Here is a 21275-nt window from a genome sequence, read left to right on the forward strand (position 1 = left end):
TTCATAATCAGGTCAGAGTCAGGCAGGAAGGCTCAGGGTCAGGGCAGGTAGAGGTTCGTAATCAGGTCAGAGTAAGACAGGTACAGGACGGCAGGCAGAATGGTCAGAACCGGGAAACAGAATTAGCGCAACAGGAAGGCGGGAAAGAACCCTGGTAAGACAAGACGAACTGGCAACAGACAAACAAAAATACACAGGGGATAATGGGGAAAATGGGCGACACAGCACAAAGACAGGTGAAACAGATCAGGGTGTGACAATACATCACAAAACAACAAACAGGGTGTCTCAATTCTGAACTGCATTTTTTGAAATTCTTTTTGTTTTATTATAAACATTTTAATATTTTTCAAGTGATTTAGCAATATCAGAACTTGCAATACTTGGTTACATGACCTTGTGACCCATCCCCCCTCTAACCAGGCATTATGCCATTTTTTTGTTTAGGGGGTGTGTCACAATATCTATCAATTTAACTACTTTTTCACTAAAATAATTTTACCCAACCATCCATTTCATAAATGGGAGACATTAGAGATATAGAAAAATATGGTTATACTTCGTTATACCTCGGGTAGGGGTATCTCAAAAACGAAAGCCCTTTGAGGATTGGCCACTAGTCTATAAAGCAACAAAGAAACCAAACCAGTTGTCCTCTATACGAAAAAGGGCCGCATAGCTGCATTTTCCAGAAAACGTATTTTTTTTTACATCACATGGGAATATCACAAAAAAACGTTCACAACACAATAATAAGGTTATAATAAAGGCTCATTGTAAAGTAAATGGCTTCTGCATTTGGCTCGTTTGACTGTCATTATATTTATATAACATAAGCAAAAACATGTATTGCAAGATTAACACAACGCTGGTGATATTTAGCAAACTGTATGTTTTTTTTTCACCAAGATGTTTCGTTGGTAACTAATATTTAGACATCTCTAAATGCCGGATTGTTAATCATTTACCTTGGTACCATTGTGCAAACAGCCTGGACGGAATGGAATTTATATAACAATCAATAGGTCAATGGGTAGGTAGGTGGTACACGTCGTGTTTGTCCCCCTTCTGTATGCGTGTTAACATTTTCATAGAAATGCAGGTAAACTACTGTAACACGTATTACTTATACTCGGTAGAAGCACACAGATGCGCTTATTGCAGGACATAATATGTGCATCTTTATCATGTTGACTCCTTTATTCCTGCTGTGAGGAGCGCTTTGAAAGTGCGTTCCGACGACGAATAACTAACCTCACGTTATCCCTCTATTTCGCGTCCCACCTCTCTCCCGCACAGGATTAATAGGCCAGTTCTCCTACCGACCCAGTGAGAGACAAGACAACACTGAGCTTTAAGAAAGATTTGGTCAAGATTTGTACATAATGGGATACACATACTGCTGTACCGTGCTCGTTATAGGATACCTTGCGCTACATCAATCTACTGGGTTTTGGCTCTTCGATGTGGTCTTCCCACCAATTGCCAAACTTCAAAACAAAGTGGCAAACAATAGCACTCCGCCGGTTCTTATTGGTGAGCGTTTCTATTTCTTGATTAGTTTGCTGTGATGTGAAAGGCCTATATTGGATTGTGTCATTAGATTATGTTCATGTTTTTATATAATTGTAATATTGTTGGCTTTGTTATATACTGAAAGACAAACGTGTATTTCAAGATAACGGGCTTTCGGGCAGAAAATCGTCCATTCTATGGCGTCTACAATGATTTAGCTTTTTTTTTTACTCAGTAACAGGTGTTGGTGTGAATGCATGGTCCTGGGATATACAGTGCCTTCGGGAAAGTATTCAAACCCTTTTTCCCGCATTTTGTTACGTTACAGCCTTATTCTAAATGTAATACATTTAAGGTTTTTCCCTTATCAATCTACACACTATACCAAATGACAAAGCGAAAACAGTTTAGAATTTTTTGCAAACTATAAAATAAAAAATAAAAATAAACGTTATTTACATAAGTATTCAGACCCTTTTCTATGAGACTTGAAATTGATTCAGTCCATCCTGTTTCCATTGATCATCCTTGAGATGTTTCTACAACTTAATTGGAGTCCACCTGTGGTAAATTCAATTGATTGGACATGATTTGGAAAAGCACACAGCTGTCTATATAAGGTCCCACAGTTGACAGTGCATGTCAGAGAAAAAAACCAAGCCATGAGGTCAAAGGAATTGTCTGTGGAGCTCCGAGACAGGATTGTGTCGAGGCACAGATCTGGGGAAGGGTACAAAAATTGTTCTGCAGCATTGAAGGACCCCAAGAACACAGTGTCCTCCATCATTCTTAAATGGAAGAAGTTTGGAACCACCAAGACTCTTTCTAGAGCTGGCCAAAACTGAGCAATCGGGGGAGAAGGGCCTTGGTCAGGGAGGTAACCAAGAACCCGATGGTCACTCTGATAGAGCACCAGAGTTTCTCTATGGAGATGGGAGAACCTTCCAGAAGGGCAACCATCTCTGCAGAACTCCACCAATCAGGCCTTTATGGCAGAGGGGCCAGACAGAAGCCACTCCTCAGTAAAAGGCACAGGACAGCCCACTTGGAGTTTGCCAAAAGGCACCTAAAAAAACTCTCAGACCTTGAGAAACAAGATTCTCTAGTCTGATGAAACCAAGATTGAACTATTTTGCCTGAATGCCAAGCGCCACGTCTGGAGGAAACCTGGCACCATCCCTACAGTGAAGCATGGTGGTGGCAGCATCATGCTGTGGGGATGTTTTTCAGCGGCAGGGACTGGGAGACTAGTCAGGATCGAGGGAAAGATTAACGGAGCAAAAATAAATCCTGCTCCAGAGCACTCAGGACCTCAGACTGGGGTGAAGGTTCACCTTACAATAGGACAATGACCCTAAGCACACAGCCAAGCCAACGCAGGAGTGGCTCCAGGAAAAGTCTCAGAATGTCCTGGAGTGTCCCTGCTAGTGCCCGGACTTGAACCTGATCGAACATCTCTGGAGAGACCTGAAAATAACTGTGCAGCGATGCTCCCCATCCAACCTGACAAGAGTTTCAGAGGATCTGAAGAGAAGAATGGGAGAAGCTCCCCAAATATAGGTGTGCCAAGCTTGTAGTGTCATACCCAAGAAGACTCAAGGCTGTAATCATTGCTCAACAAAGTACTGAGTAAAGGGTCTGAATACTAAATGTGACATTTCCATTTTTTGGTCAAAATGGGGTATTGTGTGTAGATTGAGAAAAAAAACAATTTCATACATTTTATAATAAGGGTTTAACGTAACAAAATGTGGTTAAAGTCAAGGAGTCTGAATACTTTCCGAATGCACTGTATATTTACATTATTTAGTAGACGCTCTTATCCAGAGCAACTTACTTTTATATGAATACTAGTCCCTTGTGGGAATCAAACCCACAACCCGGGCGTTGCAAGCGCCATGCTCAACCAACTGAACCACACAGGATTCCTAATGCCATTTGCTGAGGGTTGGACTGGGGTGAAGAGCGTACTGGTATTCCTTTTTCAGCATTTGCGGGGTCAATCAGCAAATCTGCCTGGAGAGGAGAAAGTGTTGGGTTAATAAATGTTTTATGGGGGCAGTAATGCCACACATGATGTCCTAGGAGGCGCTGTGTTGGGGAACTGGTAGGGCTTGGATTAGGGTTGGGGCTCGTGTGTTTTATTTATATATATGGGATTGGTCAATGTCTTGAGTCTGTTTGATGGGACAAATCACACAATCCTGTCATCCTCTTCTTTCTCATCTCCCATTGTTGTATGCTCTTTTTCAAATATTTTAATTCAAGTTGTGCTGATTGAACAAGTTGGAGACAAAGTTCTAAAAGTTTATCACTTTTGACCAGTGCCAGGGAACCTAGGAAACCAACTTGAGGCCAAGATTGACAAGCCAAGCCTTGTGCATTGGATGTGCTACAAAAGGACTGATGACTTTTTCACACTCTGGATTGACCTAAATATGTTCATGCCAATTGGGATTGACTGTTGGATTGATAATATAAGGTGAGGAGGAGAATTAATATAGTCAATGTCATAATTCTGTTTAGATATGATCATTAATTTCAACTTATACACTTATGGAGCATTTGCTAATTGTTCATTGTATCAATAAATAATGCACTGTAAGAGAGCAGCATATAACCACAACTCTATTTTCATGATTTTGAGTGGTTGGGATAACATTCTGTACATACTGCATATTTCCTGCTACAGAATTTTATACAACAGGACAACTGGCAAGACCTCCAATTCTGCAGGGGTGACAGTGAGAGTGCCTGGTTTTGGACAAACATATAGTGTTGAGTTCTTAGACACCAACAAGCTGGCAGGTGAGAATAACCATAATGAGGCCATCTTTTCCTGTAAATGTTTTCTTTTTAATTATAATTTCATTAAAATTTGTCTTACCAGGTTATTTTCATACTATGGTTACTCATTTGGTCAACATTGGATATGTCCGCAATGAGACCATCCGAGCAGCGCCATATGACTGGAGGATAGCTCCAAGTAAGTGACATTATGGACACAAACACACCATCCAACTGACAATCAATTTCCTGTCAGCAAAATTACAAGTACAACTCATTCATTGTTTGTGCAAACATGGTTACACATGTGACTGTCTATTTGTCTCTACTAACCAGATGAGCAGGATGAATACTTTGCACGACTGAAGAAGCTGGTTGAGGATATGTATGAGGAGTATCAACAACCAATTTACCTCCTGGGACATAGCATGGGAAGCAATTATGTCCTCTACTTCTTATATCAGCAGACCCAGGCTTGGAAAGACCAGTACATCAAAGGCTTCATTTCACTCGGTGCACCCTGGGGTGGGGCAGTCAAGCCCCTTCGAGTGCTAGCATCAGGTACTCTGTCACAATCCGGTGGACAGATTGAAACATCACCCATAGTAGAAACATAACCTAAAACAATCTGAAACCGTGCTGAAGTACTTCTTATTGTCCCATAGATCACATTGACAGTAAATCACTACATATTGCAAAATCGTTTTACTTGAGATGATGCCCACATCTTAATTTTCTTGAAAGGGTGGTAAGACTGGTTTGTCTAGATTACTTTGGCGAGTCACACATTGGCTGGAGATTGACAAAATAAAAAAATTAATATAACTTTGTCTCCGCAGGTGAAAATAATGGCATCCCAATGGTGTCTAACATCAAGATGCGGGAGGAGCAACGAATGACCACCACAAACCCCTGGATGCTTCCATTTGAAGAGGCATGGCCTGCAGACCACACCTTCATCTCCACACCCTCATTCAACTATACCCACCAGGACTACCAACGCTTCTTCAAAGATATCGACTTTGAGGATGGCTGGTTCATGTGGGAAGACACCAGAAACCTGACCTCAGGTCTGCCCCCTCCTGGTGTTGAGATATACTGCTTCTATGGTGTGGGGCTGCCTACACCAGTTACCTATATTTATGATGACCAGTTCCCAAATGTAGACCCTATAGACTATGTGTATGCTGATGGGGATGATACAGTGGATAGTCTTAGCATGGGTCAATGTAAGCGCTGGATAGGGAAGCAAGCGCAACCTGTCCATGTCAAGGAATTAAGGGCCATGCCCCACTTGGAAATAGTATTCAGTAGCAAGGTGCTCAACGTGGTCCAGAGTATCCTGGAAGGAAGATATGAGGAAGAGGATTATGAATTCCATGACTGATGAACTTCCTGTTGACCCCACTGTCATGCAAGACCGGCCCCTGTTGGATCAGCCTCCCAAATCGACACTGTAAGATGGTGCATGGGATGGCCCTCCCACCTACACTGTAGAGTACCATTACAAACTATCTTAAATGTCCTTAATAGTAGAGAAAGAGCTACACCTTTAGTGGGGTGTACTAGAATCGACTGCAATAGAGTTCCTATATCATGTGTGTATAAATGAGCATTTTTAAGTGTGTGGCTGACTGCATTTTCCTGACAGGCTGCATGAGGGCATCTCGTACAATGACGCTGACGTCAGCCCCGGAGTAGCCTTCTGTCTTTTTGTCAAGCTTACGCAAGTCACCGTAACTCAGGTTGTGGGGCGTGTGGACCTAGCAGGCTCCTCTGGGAGAGGGATGTAGATAAGCTTCTTAATCTGAGTGTGACATAATGCACTGATTACAATGCTTGATATGGACTTTATCGTATCCATTAGGAAATAATTTCTGGTTGAACAGTACAAAACACTTCCCATTTAATATCTACAGTGCCTTCAAAGTATTCACACCCCTTTTACTTTTTCCACATTTTGTTGTATTACAGCCTGAATTTAAAAAGTATAACTTTGTCAAAGTGGAACAATCACAATGTTTAAAAAAAAAAAGTTTACTAATAAAAAAATAAATGTCTTGAGTCATTAAGTATTCAACCCCTTTGTTATGGAAATTCTAAATAAGTTCAAGAGTAAAAATGTGCTTAACAAGTCACATAATAAGTTGCGTGTGTGCAATAGTGTTTAACATGATTTTTGAACGACTACCTCATCTCTGTACACCACACATACAGCTAATTGTAAGGTCCTTCAGTCGAGCAATGAATTTCAACCACAAAGGCCAGGGAGGTTTTCCAATACCTCGTACAAAAGGGCACACATTGGTAAATGGGTTTAAAAAAATTACATTTTGAAAAAGCAGACACTGAATATCCCTTTGAGCATGGTGAAGTTATTAATGACACTTTGGATGGTGTATCAATACACCCAGTCACTACAAAGATACAGGTGTCCTTCCTAACTCAGTTGCTGGAGAGGAAGGAAACCGCTAAGGGATTTCACCATGAGGCCAACGGTGACTTTAAAACAGTTACAGAAGTTTATGGCTGTGATAGGAGAAAACTGAGGATGGCTCAACAACATTGTCATTGTGAGGTAATTCATTTTGAATTCAGGCTGTAAGACAACAAAATGTGGAATAAATCATTGGGTATGAATCGTTTGATGGCACAATTGTTCTACAAACATTTCAAGAAAAATGTAGTAGAGTTAGTCCTGAGAAACTTCAATTAACAACCCTCCATGTTCCAACACACAAACTCGGGACATCGAAGGGTCTGGTTAGTTTTATAAGGAGGAATGACAAACCACACACATGCAAAGACCTCTGAGCCCTGTGTTTAGTAAGTACCTTATTGTCATACTTGAGTAAAAGTAAAGATACCTTAATAGAAAAAAAGTGAAAGTCACCCAGTAAAATACTACTTGAGTAAAAATATTTGGTTTTAAACATACTTCAGTATCAAAAGTCAAAGTATAAATAATTTCAAGATCCTTATTTTAAGCAAACCAGATGGCACAATTTTAGTGTTAAAAAAAATACAAAATGTATTTACGGATAGCCAGGGGCACACTCCATCACTCAGACATAATTAACAAACAGAGAATTTAGCCAGATCAGAGGCAGTAGGGATGTTCTATTGATAAGTGAGTGAATTGGACCATTTTCTGTCCTGCTAAGCATTCAAAATGTAACAAGTACTTTTGGGTTTCCGTACATAATGTTGGGGGAAATGTAGTGAAGTAAAAGTTGGCAAAAATAGAAAATGGTAAGGTAAAGTACAGATATCCCAAAAAACATAAACTTATTTTTACTTTACACCACTGGTGGTGGCTGAAGAAGAGGCGGGTGTCAACTGCTGTGGCCATCTGCTACGCCCCACATGGGAGACTTCCTTAAAAAATAAAGGGTGAAGAAGTGGCTCTCACTGCTCTGGTAGCAGTCACTGAACACTTCTAGAGAGAGGAAGGGTTTAACACTCAACACCTGACAAAAATGCTGCAGCACATCAGTGATATGCATTACCCTGTAACAAAGAAAAAGGCTAACCTACCTTTGGCCAGGTTGTCAAACTTCTGAGCCAACTCCTTCATGGAAAGCTTGGTCTCTGTCTCACTCTCCATCTTCGACAGCTCCCTCAGCTTCTTACATCCTGCCAGAGCACTGAGGACAGACTCAATCCCCCACAAAAGGGACTCCTCAGCTACACCCCAGATGAACAGAGAGGCTCAGGGAGAAAGACAGAGCTGCTTCCTGTACAGACACTCACTCTGCTGAGAGGTGGGGAGAGTGGGGGAAGAGAGGGAGAGAGTGAATACAGTTAGCACAGCAGTAACAGTTACCAATGCATTATTATAGAATGTATCACCATAGCAGTGTTGATAAATAAGTACGAGGCCGGAGGAGATGGCTGCCGTTTTATGGGCTCTTAACCAACCGTGCCATTTTGTTAGTAACTTATTTTGTACATAATGTTGCTGCTACCGTCTCTTATGACCGAAAAGCTTCTGGACATCAGATCCACAATTACTCACCTTGAATTGGACAAAGAATTTTTCGTTAATGAGTCAGATGAGGGATTTACTCCAGACATCTGCACACGCCCTCATCCCCTTCATTCACAGGAGAAAGAGAGAGGTTTTGCGGAAGGAGATCGGGGTGCCTTGTGAGGATCCGGCGACGAGTGGCTAATCTGCCTTTGCCATCGGTACAATTGGCCAACGTACAATCGCTGGATAATAAAATGGACAAACTAAAAACACGTATATCCTACCAACGGGACATTACAAACTGTTGTTGTGTCTTTAGTATCATTAAAAGGTGAAGACTTATTTTATCAAATCAATTCTCTGCAATTACTACATGATTAAACAAATCATATAAATGTAATTAACTAGGAAGTAGGGGTACCACGGAAAATCTTCAGATTACAAAGTTATAATTTCCCGAATATAATTCTTCAGATATTTTCATATCTGATCAATTAGTCTTCTATTAATGAATTATTCTTTACCTCACGTCAGTCTCATTCCAAACGTCGGAAAATTGTTGGTTATCTGCACGAACCCAGCCTAAACTATAACTCATCCATACACCAATTGGCTTAATCATTTATTTACTAACTAACTAATCACAGAAATGCATAAACAAACAGTTGCTATTGGTTACTCACTATGATAGGGAAGATCCCCTAGTGGGCTAAACCGATTGACAGCCTCTGGTTACTCATGTTGGTTGCTCTATCGGCTTTTATTCGTAACAATAGAAAAGGCAGTTCCATGACGCCAGATCATGTTTGTGCTCACGGGGGCAGGCCAATGACTTAGTTCAACTTTAAAGGGAATACAATTCTCTCACATTAAAGGTTTAACATCACATCATTTCACAAATAGTTTAATCTTCACTCATTCATTTTATACAAGAATTAGATGCAAACCTCATAACTGAGAAATGTACACATTCAGAGATAAAGGTGTGTCCTGTCCTCTGAGGTCCCCAAATGAAACCCTCGTCAGACCCGTCCCTTAAGTGTCCACGGACCCTTACCACATTCGGGAAAGGGGGAAATAGTTTAATCCCAAAAATGGGGATTTAGGAGTTTGGCCAAGTAAAATCCCTTGTTCTCTCAGTATTCTCTTTATGCATGGCCAGAGTGAGAGTCTCCATCAGGAATTTATGAACTGAGATAACAGAACCTGGGTGTAGGAGAAAGTGAGAGAGGGGGAAGCCACGATCTACACCCAGAAAGGGCCACGTCATGACACTGTAATATCTTATGTTTCACTGAGTCGTGAACGAACGACAACATGAATAACATACAGCTGGCGGGTTTTACACTGTACCAGCAGGATAGAACAGCAGCCTCTGGTAAGACAAGGGGTGGCGGTCAATGTATATTTGTAAACAACAGCTGGTGCACGATATCTAAGGAAGTCTCGCTCGTCTGAGGCAGAGTATCTCATGATAAGCTGTAGGCCACACTATCTACCTTGAGTTTTCTATTTACCACCACAAACCAATACTAGCACTAAGAATGCACTCAATGAGCTGTATACAGCCATAGGCAAACAGGAAAACGCTCATCCAGAGGGGGCGCTCCTAGTGGCCGGTGACTTTAATGCAGGGAAACTTTAATCAGTTTTACCAGCATTTTAAATGTGCAACCAGAGGGGGAAAAAAAATATACAAATAAAATAACATTTAAAAAGAAAAATTCTAGACCACCTTTACTCCACACACAGATGCTTACAAAGCACTCCCTCGCACTCCATTTGCCAAATCTGACCATAATTCAACCTCCTGATTCCTACTTACAAACAAAAACTAAAGCAGGAAGCACCAGTGACTCGGTCAATAAAAAAAGTAGTCAGATGAAGCTACAGGATTGTTTTGCTAGCACAGACTGGAACATGTTCCAGGATTCTTCCGATGGCATTGAGGAGTACACAACACAACAGTCACTGGCTTCATCAATAAGTGCATTGATGATGTCGTCCCCACAGTGACTGTACGTACACTACTGTTCAAAAGTTTGGGGTCACTTAGAAATGTCCTTATTTTTGAAAGAAAAGCACGTTTTTTGTCCATTAAAATAACATAAAATTGATCAGAAATACAGTGTAGACATTGCTATAAATGACTACTGTAGCTGGTAACGGCTGACTTTTAATGGAATATCTACATAGGCGTACAGAGGCCCATTATCAGCAACCATCACTCCTGTGTTCCAATGGCCCACTTATCCAATCCAAGTTTATCATTTTAAAGGCTAATTGATCATTTGAAAACCCTTTTGCCTTTATGTTGTTTGCACAGCTGAAAACTGTTGTTTTGATTAAAGAAGCAATAAAACTGGCCTTCTTTAAACTAGTTGAGTATCTGGAGCATCAGCATTTGTGGGTTCGATTACAGGCTCAAAATGGCCAGAAACAAAGACTTTCTTCTGAAACTCGTCAGTTTATTATTGTTCTGAGAAATTAAGGCTATTCCAAAGCGAGAAATTGCCAAGAAACTGAAGATCTCGAACACCACAAGAGTGATGGTTGCTGATAATGGGCCTCAGTAGCAGCAGCGTACACTCTGTTATTATCTATGCATAGTCACTTTAATAACTACCTACATGTACATATTACCTCAACTAACCGGTGCCCCCACACATTGACTCTGTTCCGGTACCCCCTGTATATAGCCTCGCTATTGTTATTTTACTGCTGCCCTTTATTTGTTACTTTTATTTCTCATTTCTTTAAGTATTTTTCTTAACACTGCATTTTTGGTTAAGGGCTTATAAGTAAGCATTTCACTGTAAGGTCTACACCTGTTGTATTCGGCACATATGACAAATAAAATGTGATAATTGAGAACAATGCATCTATAAATTCTACATGTAGACTGTTGTGCCATTTTTTTACTGTATGTGTTTTCTGTATTTTTTATTTTTTTTACTAAGGTCTATCTTTGATACCAAATCAATTCTGATGAAACATTTACAACTTTATTGCCCCAGTGTTAAATTCAGTTGCCAATAGGTTTCTCATTTCTGTGGGACAATTGGTTTATCCCATACAACATATTCTGGTAGAAAATACATTCATAAAGGCCACATTGACTGCAAATGAAAATGTATGAACCACTCCTTTAAATGCATAGTATTGTTAAAATTTGTCTCTCATGTGTTGCCAATTAATTCATAAGTATTACTTGCACAATAATATAATAATTGTTTGAGTGTTCTTCAAATTTATAATGATCATTGCGCAATGGCTTGAATAAATATTAAATGGAACAACAATTATGTAGTATTATTGCCAATTTCTATTTATTTGGGGAATTTTGCAAAGCACTTCTAAATTTCAGCAATATATACACACTGTTAAATTCCTGACTAACAAAAGTAACAGGAATAGCTGGAACACCAGCTAATTATTTAACTGATAACAATATTCACATTAGGAGCACCTTCCTAATATTGAGTTGCACCCCATTTTTCCCTAAGAACAGCCTAGACATGTAGGCTATTGTAGCATAGATACTAGGGACTGAGTGGGGGTTGGGGGACACTGTGGCCCTGTAAAAATTGGACGGGCCAATGTGAAAATGTTCTCTTCAAAAGAGTTGACAGTAGTTTAAAACCATTAATACTTTTGTTGTATTATTAAAGTAAATCGATCTTTGTTAATAGATTTCAATAATATATTGTTAGTTATTTTCAATAAATGTATCATCTTTGTTATTATTTTAAAATCAGAAACATGTCCTGTAATTGGTAGGTTAACATTGCCCTTGATTAGTGGGGGTTTTAATCACTGAGGTATAATTAAGCAATAAGGCCTGAGGAGGTGTGGTATATGGCCAATATACCACAGGTAATCGCTGTTCTAATGCACCACCCAATGCGGAGTGCCTGTATACAGACCTTAGTTTTGGTATATTGGCCATATAGTACAAACCCCCAAGGTGCCTTATTGCTATTATAAACTGGTTACCAACATAATTAGAACAGTAAACAAGTAATTTTGAGTCATACCTGTGGTATACCATGGCTTTCAGCCAATCAGCATCAAGGAGACAAACTACTCAGTTTATAGTAAGGTTTTAACTGTGATGTTTGATAGGGATGTCCCACAGCCAGGGGTGCCACCAGGGATTTTGGGCCTCATGAAAATATATCACATTGGGCCCCACCAACACATCAACCCTGCGCAATTGCTGTAACCACACACCTCCAGAACCCAATCGACCCCTTCAAAGCTTTAAATAACTCTACCTTTGCAGGCTCTTGTAGTCCAATATTTACTGACATGGAGCTGTGAAAATATAACAATGTGCAGACATGCACGCAACATTCTGCATACAGTGAAATTCCCTATTTGACGCAAGATTGATACCCTTTATAAGAAATGTGCTAAAGGCCATCTTTTACAGTCTAAATGTAATTTTAAAGGGTAAATATCTTGAATGGAAAATTCTCCTAACATGAATAACTTAAAATAAATATAACTTATATACATTAACCTCTTCAATTAAAATAAATTAACATCATCATCATCTTTGAATGATATAACAAACAAAATGATAAAAATCAGCAGCAGATTTTTGAACTAAATATACATACCAACTAGAAAATAAGCAGCTGTAAAAGTGGAAATGGAAAACAAAATGGAAATGAAAAGGCCTGATGGTGACGCTAGAGGAAATGTCAAGTGGTCACCAAATCAATAGGTTTCTTCCACTTGAGGTCTTGATTGTGCACAACAATTTTTTTGGCAATCAGGTTATTACTTTGAAATATATCTTGTTCTCAGCCTGTGGGCATCATGTGTGTAGTGATCCAATATCCATGCCATTCAACAGTTATCACTGGCCCTTGCTCAGCCTTACTCTCCATTTGGACTTTACAGCCCAAATGTTACAGGGAATACTGAATGAAGAGGTTTCCCCCTCCCAGGTACCTGAGCCTGTGTAGTGATCTGAAAATACATTTGAATCTGACTGGAGTATAGTTGTTTACTTTTGAATATTAGAAGTACTGTATATTCTTTTCCACCTTTACCTAGTCCCAATTGTGCGTTCAAGTTGAACCGTTTTCATCCCATCCAGTAGGTGGCGGCATGCACATTTAGTGTTGTTTGCGGACCGTCATAATACCATAGAAGGTCAATAGATTGATAAATGATCTGTTGCACCCCTACTTTCAACATCTGCGCAGTTTTGTTTTCATGTTATGAAATGTGTGTCTGCAAAGGGATTTCTTCGTGTTGATAAACACCCACATTTCCTCATCAGGGGAAACAGCGTTATGAATGGGAGAAATGGTATCCTGTGGTTTGACTATCCCAGCGCTCTTTCAGCTGTGTTTGTTGTTTTTGGCACCATACATCAACGGCAGAACATTGGAGAATTGTCTCACGGGCAAGTCATGTCGATCAGAAAGACCTCCCGTAGTCCTAAGTAAGTGCCAATTGTTTATTTGTTGTAGTTAACGTTAACTAGATAGCTCTGCTATTTTTAAATAGTCAATACTGTAACAGATTGCCTCGCCAGCTTCTTGGCTAACGTCAGACAGTTAACGTTAGGCTAGTTAGCAGAAACTCTTGACCTGTTACTCAGCATCAGATTTGTTTTGAGATGTCCCTCGATGAACAGCAAGGCGTTGTTTATTTCCTTGATTAGAGAGCGGGTAAAACTAGCTAATATACATACCGTCGTTAACTTTTGTTGGTCAATAATCTATCCCTGTGCACATTACATTTATTACTCCAACTTTACAATGCAGTTAGGTGTCGGATTGTTTACTCATGAGCAGAGAGATTCAGGCACGCTATGCTCGAGCGACTGGTGGTCATATGACGGTCATATGACTGGCAAATGGAACAAAATGTGACTGACGCTGTTTGCCAACATGTTTCCCCACGCGCTGCAATGCATCTGTTACTATTTAACCAACTTGTAAATTCCCTAATGCTGTTTCTCTTATTTCACCTTTTATTTTCACAGCTTTTTAATACACCTTGAGAATAAAAATACATATTGCAAGCCAAGACATTAGTCTGTTCTGTGTTCCAACAAAGGGTATCTCACTGCCTTATCTTCTATTTGGCAAGTTACAACCCTAGCAGTAGGCTATTTGTTTGTCGCCATACATGGCAGTGATAGCAATCAGTTAAGTTTGCCCTAGGGTCTCCTTTCTGGTTAGGCTTCTAACTTATGGTTGCCTCAGTCACTCAAGGTTGTATATAGACACTACCTCACATGTTGAAATCTAAGTCTGGCCAGAGTAAACACTAATCTCGCCATTCTAAAGATCCCACAAACAGTTGTCATTAGTTAATGTTAACTCATTGCTATCACACTAAATTGATAGTGGTCTGCCTTTGGTCAGTCTGATTGGCCATCCTCAACCTATTGTATTGTCCCACAGTTCCTGGAGACCTAGGGAATCAGTTGGAGGCCAAGCTGGACAAGCCCAGCGTGGTTCACTACATCTGCTACAAGAAGACTGATGTCTATTTCACATTATGGCTCAACCTGGAACTGCTGGTGCCGGTGGCCATCGACTGCTGGATCGATAACATAAGGTTAGCACTTAGTGCTATGTGAGGAGGAAAAGCAGGGTGTTCGGTATTTGGTTACTATGAGCTCGGTAGAAGGCTACTGATGCCATCTCTACTACTGGCAACTTAATAATATACTAGGTTAATACTACTAAGTAGCTGGCTGAGTAGGCATGCGCTAGAACTGTTTCTGTAGCCTAGGTTATCTTCTGACTATTGTACAAATTGACATTTGAATCCCTTTTGTAATCAGTGTTTTCAACAATTACTCTGTCTTTGAGCATAGTGTATTTAATAGAAGGCGTAGTGCACAACCATTTGCGAGTTCAAATCTCGTCAGACATTTTAGTGTTAGGGCTGCGTCAATTCAATTCTGGTATCAGAACAAAATTGAACACTAGGCTACTGAATATATTTTCAGCTGTTTAGAATTAGTCAAGCAGAATAAATGGTAAATGCAATCTTCGTATATACGGGTTCACTGTAACACCTCGCAGGGCAAACAGAACTGAAAATGACATAAGTTCTTCATTAAATACTCTGACAGCGATAGTTCCAGCTCACTGCTGGCCTGTCAGAGGGAGGATGAGCGTGGTTTAAACTTACTCATCCTATCGTTGGCGTGCAGGCTGGTCCCAGCCTCTAGACGCATCTTTGTTGCCAAGCATAGTTGTCTTCTAGCTTATCTTCATGTGTGTACCCGAGAGTCAGACACCCAAGGACAGTGCCTGTTTTTATGCTACAGTTAGGACAGTTTCTGCTTCCATTCTACCAGCCCCTCCCTTACACCTGTCCTTGAGCGGCCCCACAACCAGGCATTGTGTGTGTGTGTGTGTGTGTGTGTGTGTGTGTGTCAAGAGTCTACTCAGCCTACACTCCTACTAGCCAGCAACCCTCCAGTTAGTCATGTCTATTATATGTTGCTCAATCTGTTAATACAATATAAACCTCTTAGTGCATTACAGTCCGTTCATACTTAGGCCTACATCTACTGTAAAAGGTAATGCATCACATCTAATAAGTGAAATAAAACCCAATATTAGCTAATTAGAAACTAACTACTTAGCTAACCTTAGCCCTTTTAGCTAACCCTTCCCCTAACCGTTTAAACTACTAAACCCTGAGCTAACATTAACCACCTAGCTAGAATTTGTAACATATTTTGCAAATTAGTAACAGTACTTTTTGCAATTTCGTAACACTGTATAGTGCGTTTAGCAAATACGAAATGGTTGGACATACAAATTAATACATACCATACGAAATGTAACATCCTAAATGGAGTCTCGGGTTTACATACAGAATACAAAATGCATTGAGACCTGGTTGTTTACAAGGACGATTTGCAGACATAAATGGGTAATCAATATTTATTGAAAATGACAAGGCGCAATGCTCGCTTACCATGTGTGCCTTTTTTCAATTATCAAATTTTGATTGCACCTTGACTCACTTTGGTTGAGCACCCTCCACTTTCCATAATCAACATTTTAGACACTAGTCTAATCATATTACATTTACTCGGAAAGATAACGAACGTGATTCTGTACATGCATAGGCAGCCTATTCGATTTCATTGAGACCACACATACAATGCATTCGAAAAGTATTCAGATCCCTTGACTTTTCCCATTTTGTTACGTTACAGCCGTATTATTATTTTTTTTTAATTAACGTCGGCACACCTGTATTTGGAGTTTCTCTCATTCCTCTGCAGATCCTCTCAAGCTCTGTCAGGTTGGATGGGGAGTGTTGCTGTACAGCTTTTTTTTTTTCAGGTCTCTCCATGTTCGATCGGGTTCAAGTCCAGGCTCTGGCTGGGCCACTGAAGAACATTCAGAGACTTGTCCCAAAGCCACTCCTGCGTTGTCCTGTTGGAAGGTGAACCTTCAATCTGAGGTCCTGAGCGCTCTGGAGCAGGTTTTCATCAAGGAACTTGCGGTACAATGCGCCGTTCATCTTTGCCTCAATCCTGACTAGTCTCTGAACCCCCCCCCCCCCAAAAAAAAAAATGTTGGTACATTCCCCGGATCTGTGCCTCGACAAAATCCTGTCTCGAAGCTCTTTTCCTGATTTCCTTCGACTTCACGGCTTGGTTTTTGCTCTGGTGTACACTGTCAACTGTGGGACCTTATATAGACAGGTGTGTGCCTTTCCAAATCATGTCCAATTAATTGAATTTGCCACAGGTGGACTCCAATCAAGTTGTAGAAACACCTCAAGGATCATCAATGGAAACAGGATGCACCTGAGCTCAATTTTGAGTCTCATGGCAAAGGGTCTGAATACTTATGTAATTAAGTTATCTGTTATTTGTAATGAATGAGCAAAAATATCTAGCCCTGTTTTCGCTTTGTCATTATGGGTTATTGTTTGTAGATTGCAGAATGTATTTATTTAATCCATTTTAGAATAAGGCAGTAACGTAACAAAATGTGGAAAAAGTCAAGGGGTCTGAATACTTTCTGAATGCACTGTATACTAGGCGCACTTGATCTCGCACGCCCAACTAGTAGAGGAGAGGTAGGCTACTTAACTTGTGAATTCTGAGCGTGGCTAATGCATACAAAGCAGAAAGACGTCCATTTCCAAATAATCTGTGGGACAACAAAAATATTTTAAGTTCTGTCTGACCGCCCCCTCCCAACCACAGCATGAAAAATGCAGACCGTTCCACAATGATCTCTGTAGGGACCCGCAGGTGCAGCCCTCTATACTGAAATGAATTGAAACAGGTGTTGCTTGTGGGGTCTCTAACCAAAATAACCACAACATGTCAGTGTGCTGTAGGTTTATTTCAGGAACAACTCATGAATTAAGTGAAGTGAAAGTTTCCAGTTCTATCCCATGTCATCTTCATAATACTTAGAATGTATACTGTAATGAACTTTTCTAATATTCTGGCATCTATCTGTGTATTAGACTGATTTACAACCGCACAACAAGGCAGACAGAAGCTCCTCCGGGGGTAGATGTCAGGGTGCCTGGCTTTGGACAGACCTTTTCTCTGGAATACCTTGACCCCAGCAAGCGTGACGTTGGTGAGTGGGCCCATCATAGTAGCGTGCCTAAAGTATTTATTCAACGGTCTGTCTAATAGTGTTTGTATCTCAGTCTTTGCCTGTGTGTGGGTTTGACTAAGCTACTATTGTGTGTATTGCAGGTATGTATTTCGTCACCATAGTGCAGTCGCTGGTAGAATGGGGATATACAAGAGATGACGATGTTCGAGGGGCTCCGTATGACTGGCGCAAGGCTCCAAGTAAGTAGCCTACACCCCTTACAGTCCATTGCATTCTGTTACATTTGCGGTCTGATGAACCGAGCTTGTTGGCAACAGGTCTTTGGATGAATTGCATGTCCTTGTGTTAGGAGCTAGCTATGTGTTATTGCCACCAACCTTTATAGTGTTGTTGGGTAGATTTTAGCCTGTAAGTTGTATTACTTTGTATCTACCGTAAATTCCGGACTATAAGCCGCAACTTTTTTCCCAGGCTTTGAACCTCGCGGCTTAAACAATGACGCGGCTAATATATGGATTTTTCCCGCTTTCAATTTTTTTTCTCCAAAAAAACACATTCTGTGACGTGCTCAGTTTTTTGGCGGCATGAAGCTTTCATTAGACCAATGAAATTGTCGTACGGGTTAAGGTCAAACAACCTTTTTGTTTACTGTTTAGATTAAATCGAGCGCTCTCAAACTTCCCATCATTCTGATTACTGTAGTCATTTTGTCACCCTCATCATGGCAAAGACACGGAGAAATGCATATGATGCCGTTTTCAAGTTGAAGGCGATTGATCTGGCTGTTGGAAAAGGAAATAGAGCTGCTGCACGGGAGCTTGGTCTTAATGAGTCGATGATAAGATGTTGGAAACAGCAGCGTGAGGAATTAACTCAGTGCAAAAAGACAACTAAAGCTTACTGCTAATTTTTTATTTTTTGTTACAAGCTGTGTTTCGTTAAAGCCTGTGTAAAGTTAATTTGTTTCAATGTACCGGTAGGCACCTGCGGCTTATAGACATGTGCGGCTTATTTATGTTCAAAATAATATATATTTTTTTTAATTCAGTGGGTGCGGCTTATATTCAGGTGCGCTTAATAGTCCGGAAATTACGGTAGTTATTGGAATTATGATCAACATTTTAAAAGAGAAACAGAATGTCAATTTAGACCTTTTAGATGTATTGTTTGCTTTAAAATATTGTTATAGGAATCGCAGTAGTTTAGAATGACCAGTCTCATACAAGTTTTCCCCCTTGCTTTTATATGATTTTGACAGATGAGAACAAGGCCTACTTTTTGAGTCTGCAACAGATGATTGAAGAGATGGCAGAGAAGGCTGGGGGTCCAGTTGTACTGATTGCCCACAGCATGGGGAACATGTATACCTTGTTTTTCCTAAACCATCAGCCCCAGACCTGGAAGGATCGCTACATCAAGGCCTTTGTGTCCCTGGGTGCTCCTTGGGCTGGAGTGGCCAAAACCATGAAAGTTGTGGCTTCTGGTAAGAGTCTGAGTAGGCTTTTCGGCATGAAGTTACATAGGAGTCAAACACAATAGTGGAGTTACTGTGGGCTGCATACTAATCATAATGTCTAGCAACTATGTACTTTATATTAACTATTGCAGTGGTTTATATTTGGTCTTTCCTTGTAGGTGATAATAACCGTATTCCAGTCATCAGTTCACTAAAAATCCGCTCACAGCAGCGCTCTGCAGTCTCAACCACATGGTTGTTCCCATACGCACATTCCTGGCCTGCTGACCAGGTCCTGGTCCAAACACCCACCACCAACTACACCGTAAAGGACTACCAGCGCTTCTTCAAGGATATTGATTTCGAAGACGGCTGGGAGATGCGTCAAGACACTGCGCCACTGGTCAGTGCACTGGAGCCCCCTGGGGTGGCCATACACTGTCTGTACGGCAGTGGAGTGCCCACAGCGGAGGGTTTCCTCTATACCAACTTTCCTGATACAGACCCCACACTGATTATTGGAGATGGGGATGGGACAGTCAACCTGCTTAGTGCCACCCAGTGCAAGCGTTGGATAGGCCACCAGAATCAGCCTGTCCATATGCTTGAGCTGGAAGGGAATGAGCATGTGGCCATGTTGCTTAACTTTACCACGGTCGCCTACATCAAGACTGTCCTTTTTGGCCCTTGAGCGACCAACTAGATCTGATCTTAAGAGTCACAAACATGAAAAAACTGTGATAGTACAAAGAAGATGAACGATAGGCTTGTGGATAGATTATGACGTCGGAGCCTGAAGAGGAAATGTTTTACCCTATTCCTGATTTTTGTATTTTAAATTGTCCCCTGAGCAGACAGTGTTTTTTCCCCCCATAATGTCTATCCAAATTTGACAGTTAATTGATCTTATAAGTAATGATTCAGTTTTCTAAGATCTTTTCCAATCCATTTAACTCAGATTACCAGATTGTTTCCTGTTGTGCTAAACCAAAACACGTTGTGATTTTATATACAGATTTTACCATATTGTATTTAAAGTTATGTATTTAAAGCATTGGGGGCATAGCTACAATAAGTCAGTAATATTTGTACCATTAACGTCAGTGATTTTACTGTACACATTAGCCATGTGAACACAGAAATAATAACTTTAGTATGATTTTTTTTTTTTTTTTTTTTCAGACTTTTTCTGCTGTTACAAATTGTTACATTTTGTTTTGTTCCCTAGGTCACTGTATGTATAGCATACCGGTTCATATTCTGTATGTATAACATAAGAAAATAAATTACGGTAATGCCTGTAATTTTGTTCCTAAAACATGTCAGCTATTCTTAACATTTTTAACACTTCCAATCTAAATCAAACCAGGTTATGAGAATGTTAACTGTTTAATATGTGATCCTCAGAAGTAGCAGTATGTCCAGTATTGAGCTGTGATTAATGCATAAATTCAGGGCCTTTTGTCAAGGCTAGATTGTTTACTGGGATAGCACAGGAAGATGCTGTCCAATCAGCTTGATTGTAACTGTGCCATTGCTCTATGGTTGGGCTTGACCAAAATGTTATTTCTGGAACTATCATGATCTGTTTGTGTGCTGCCCTGTGACGATTAAGTAAAATGTGATGTTGAATATTGCATTAAGCTGGCCTTCTGTGGGAGCTCTGTTAAAGTAAGAGGGAGTGAAAATTGGAACTCTGCTTCATCAGCCTCAGAGGTTCCTCTTCCCTAGTCTCTTCTCACAGCTGCCGTGGAGTGTGCGTGCAGCGCGCCCATTGTCTGGCGAAAGAGACTACCTCTTCCCCCTCAGACGTCTAAACACATCTACTTCAGTACTTTCACGGATCAAACAGGACCTACCATATGAACCTGCAACACTTAATCAGGGTTTCTGAACTCTTCATCAGAAAGCCACGTGTGATTGCGCCATAAGTCATTGGTTCCTATCGTCTGGAGTG

At 40.5% G+C, this 21275-nt stretch overlaps 2 protein-coding genes across 3 annotated transcripts; both read left to right on the plus strand.

The window, feature by feature from the left end:
• The first annotated feature begins 1023 nt into the window (after positions 1-1023).
• LOC115151849 (phosphatidylcholine-sterol acyltransferase) lies at positions 1024-6374 on the plus strand. Of its 2 annotated transcripts, XM_029696143.1 has the most exons (7): positions 1036-1102; positions 1300-1536; positions 3841-3997; positions 4208-4323; positions 4406-4501; positions 4639-4863; positions 5142-6374. In XM_029696143.1, exons 2-7 carry the CDS (start codon positions 1386-1388, stop codon positions 5687-5689), a joined length of 1293 nt encoding a protein of 430 aa, XP_029552003.1. In that variant the 5' UTR covers positions 1036-1102; positions 1300-1385; the 3' UTR covers positions 5690-6374. The 2 variants fall into 2 exon arrangements, with proteins under 2 accessions (XP_029552002.1, XP_029552003.1); XM_029696142.1 differs by having other exon boundaries at positions 1024-1536.
• A 7214-nt stretch (positions 6375-13588) lies between these two features.
• On the plus strand, positions 13589-20957 carry LOC115151852 (group XV phospholipase A2-like). The gene is made up of 6 exons (XM_029696148.1): positions 13589-13736; positions 14707-14863; positions 17762-17880; positions 18003-18101; positions 19121-19345; positions 19498-20957. The coding sequence occupies exons 1-6, from the start codon at positions 13589-13591 to the stop codon at positions 20007-20009; spliced, it is 1260 nt and encodes a 419-aa protein (XP_029552008.1). The 3' UTR covers positions 20010-20957.
• The last annotated feature ends 318 nt before the right edge of the window (positions 20958-21275 follow it).

Source organism: Salmo trutta, chromosome 17, assembly GCF_901001165.1.
Source record: "Salmo trutta chromosome 17, fSalTru1.1, whole genome shotgun sequence".
Lineage (NCBI taxonomy): Eukaryota > Metazoa > Chordata > Actinopteri > Salmoniformes > Salmonidae > Salmo > Salmo trutta.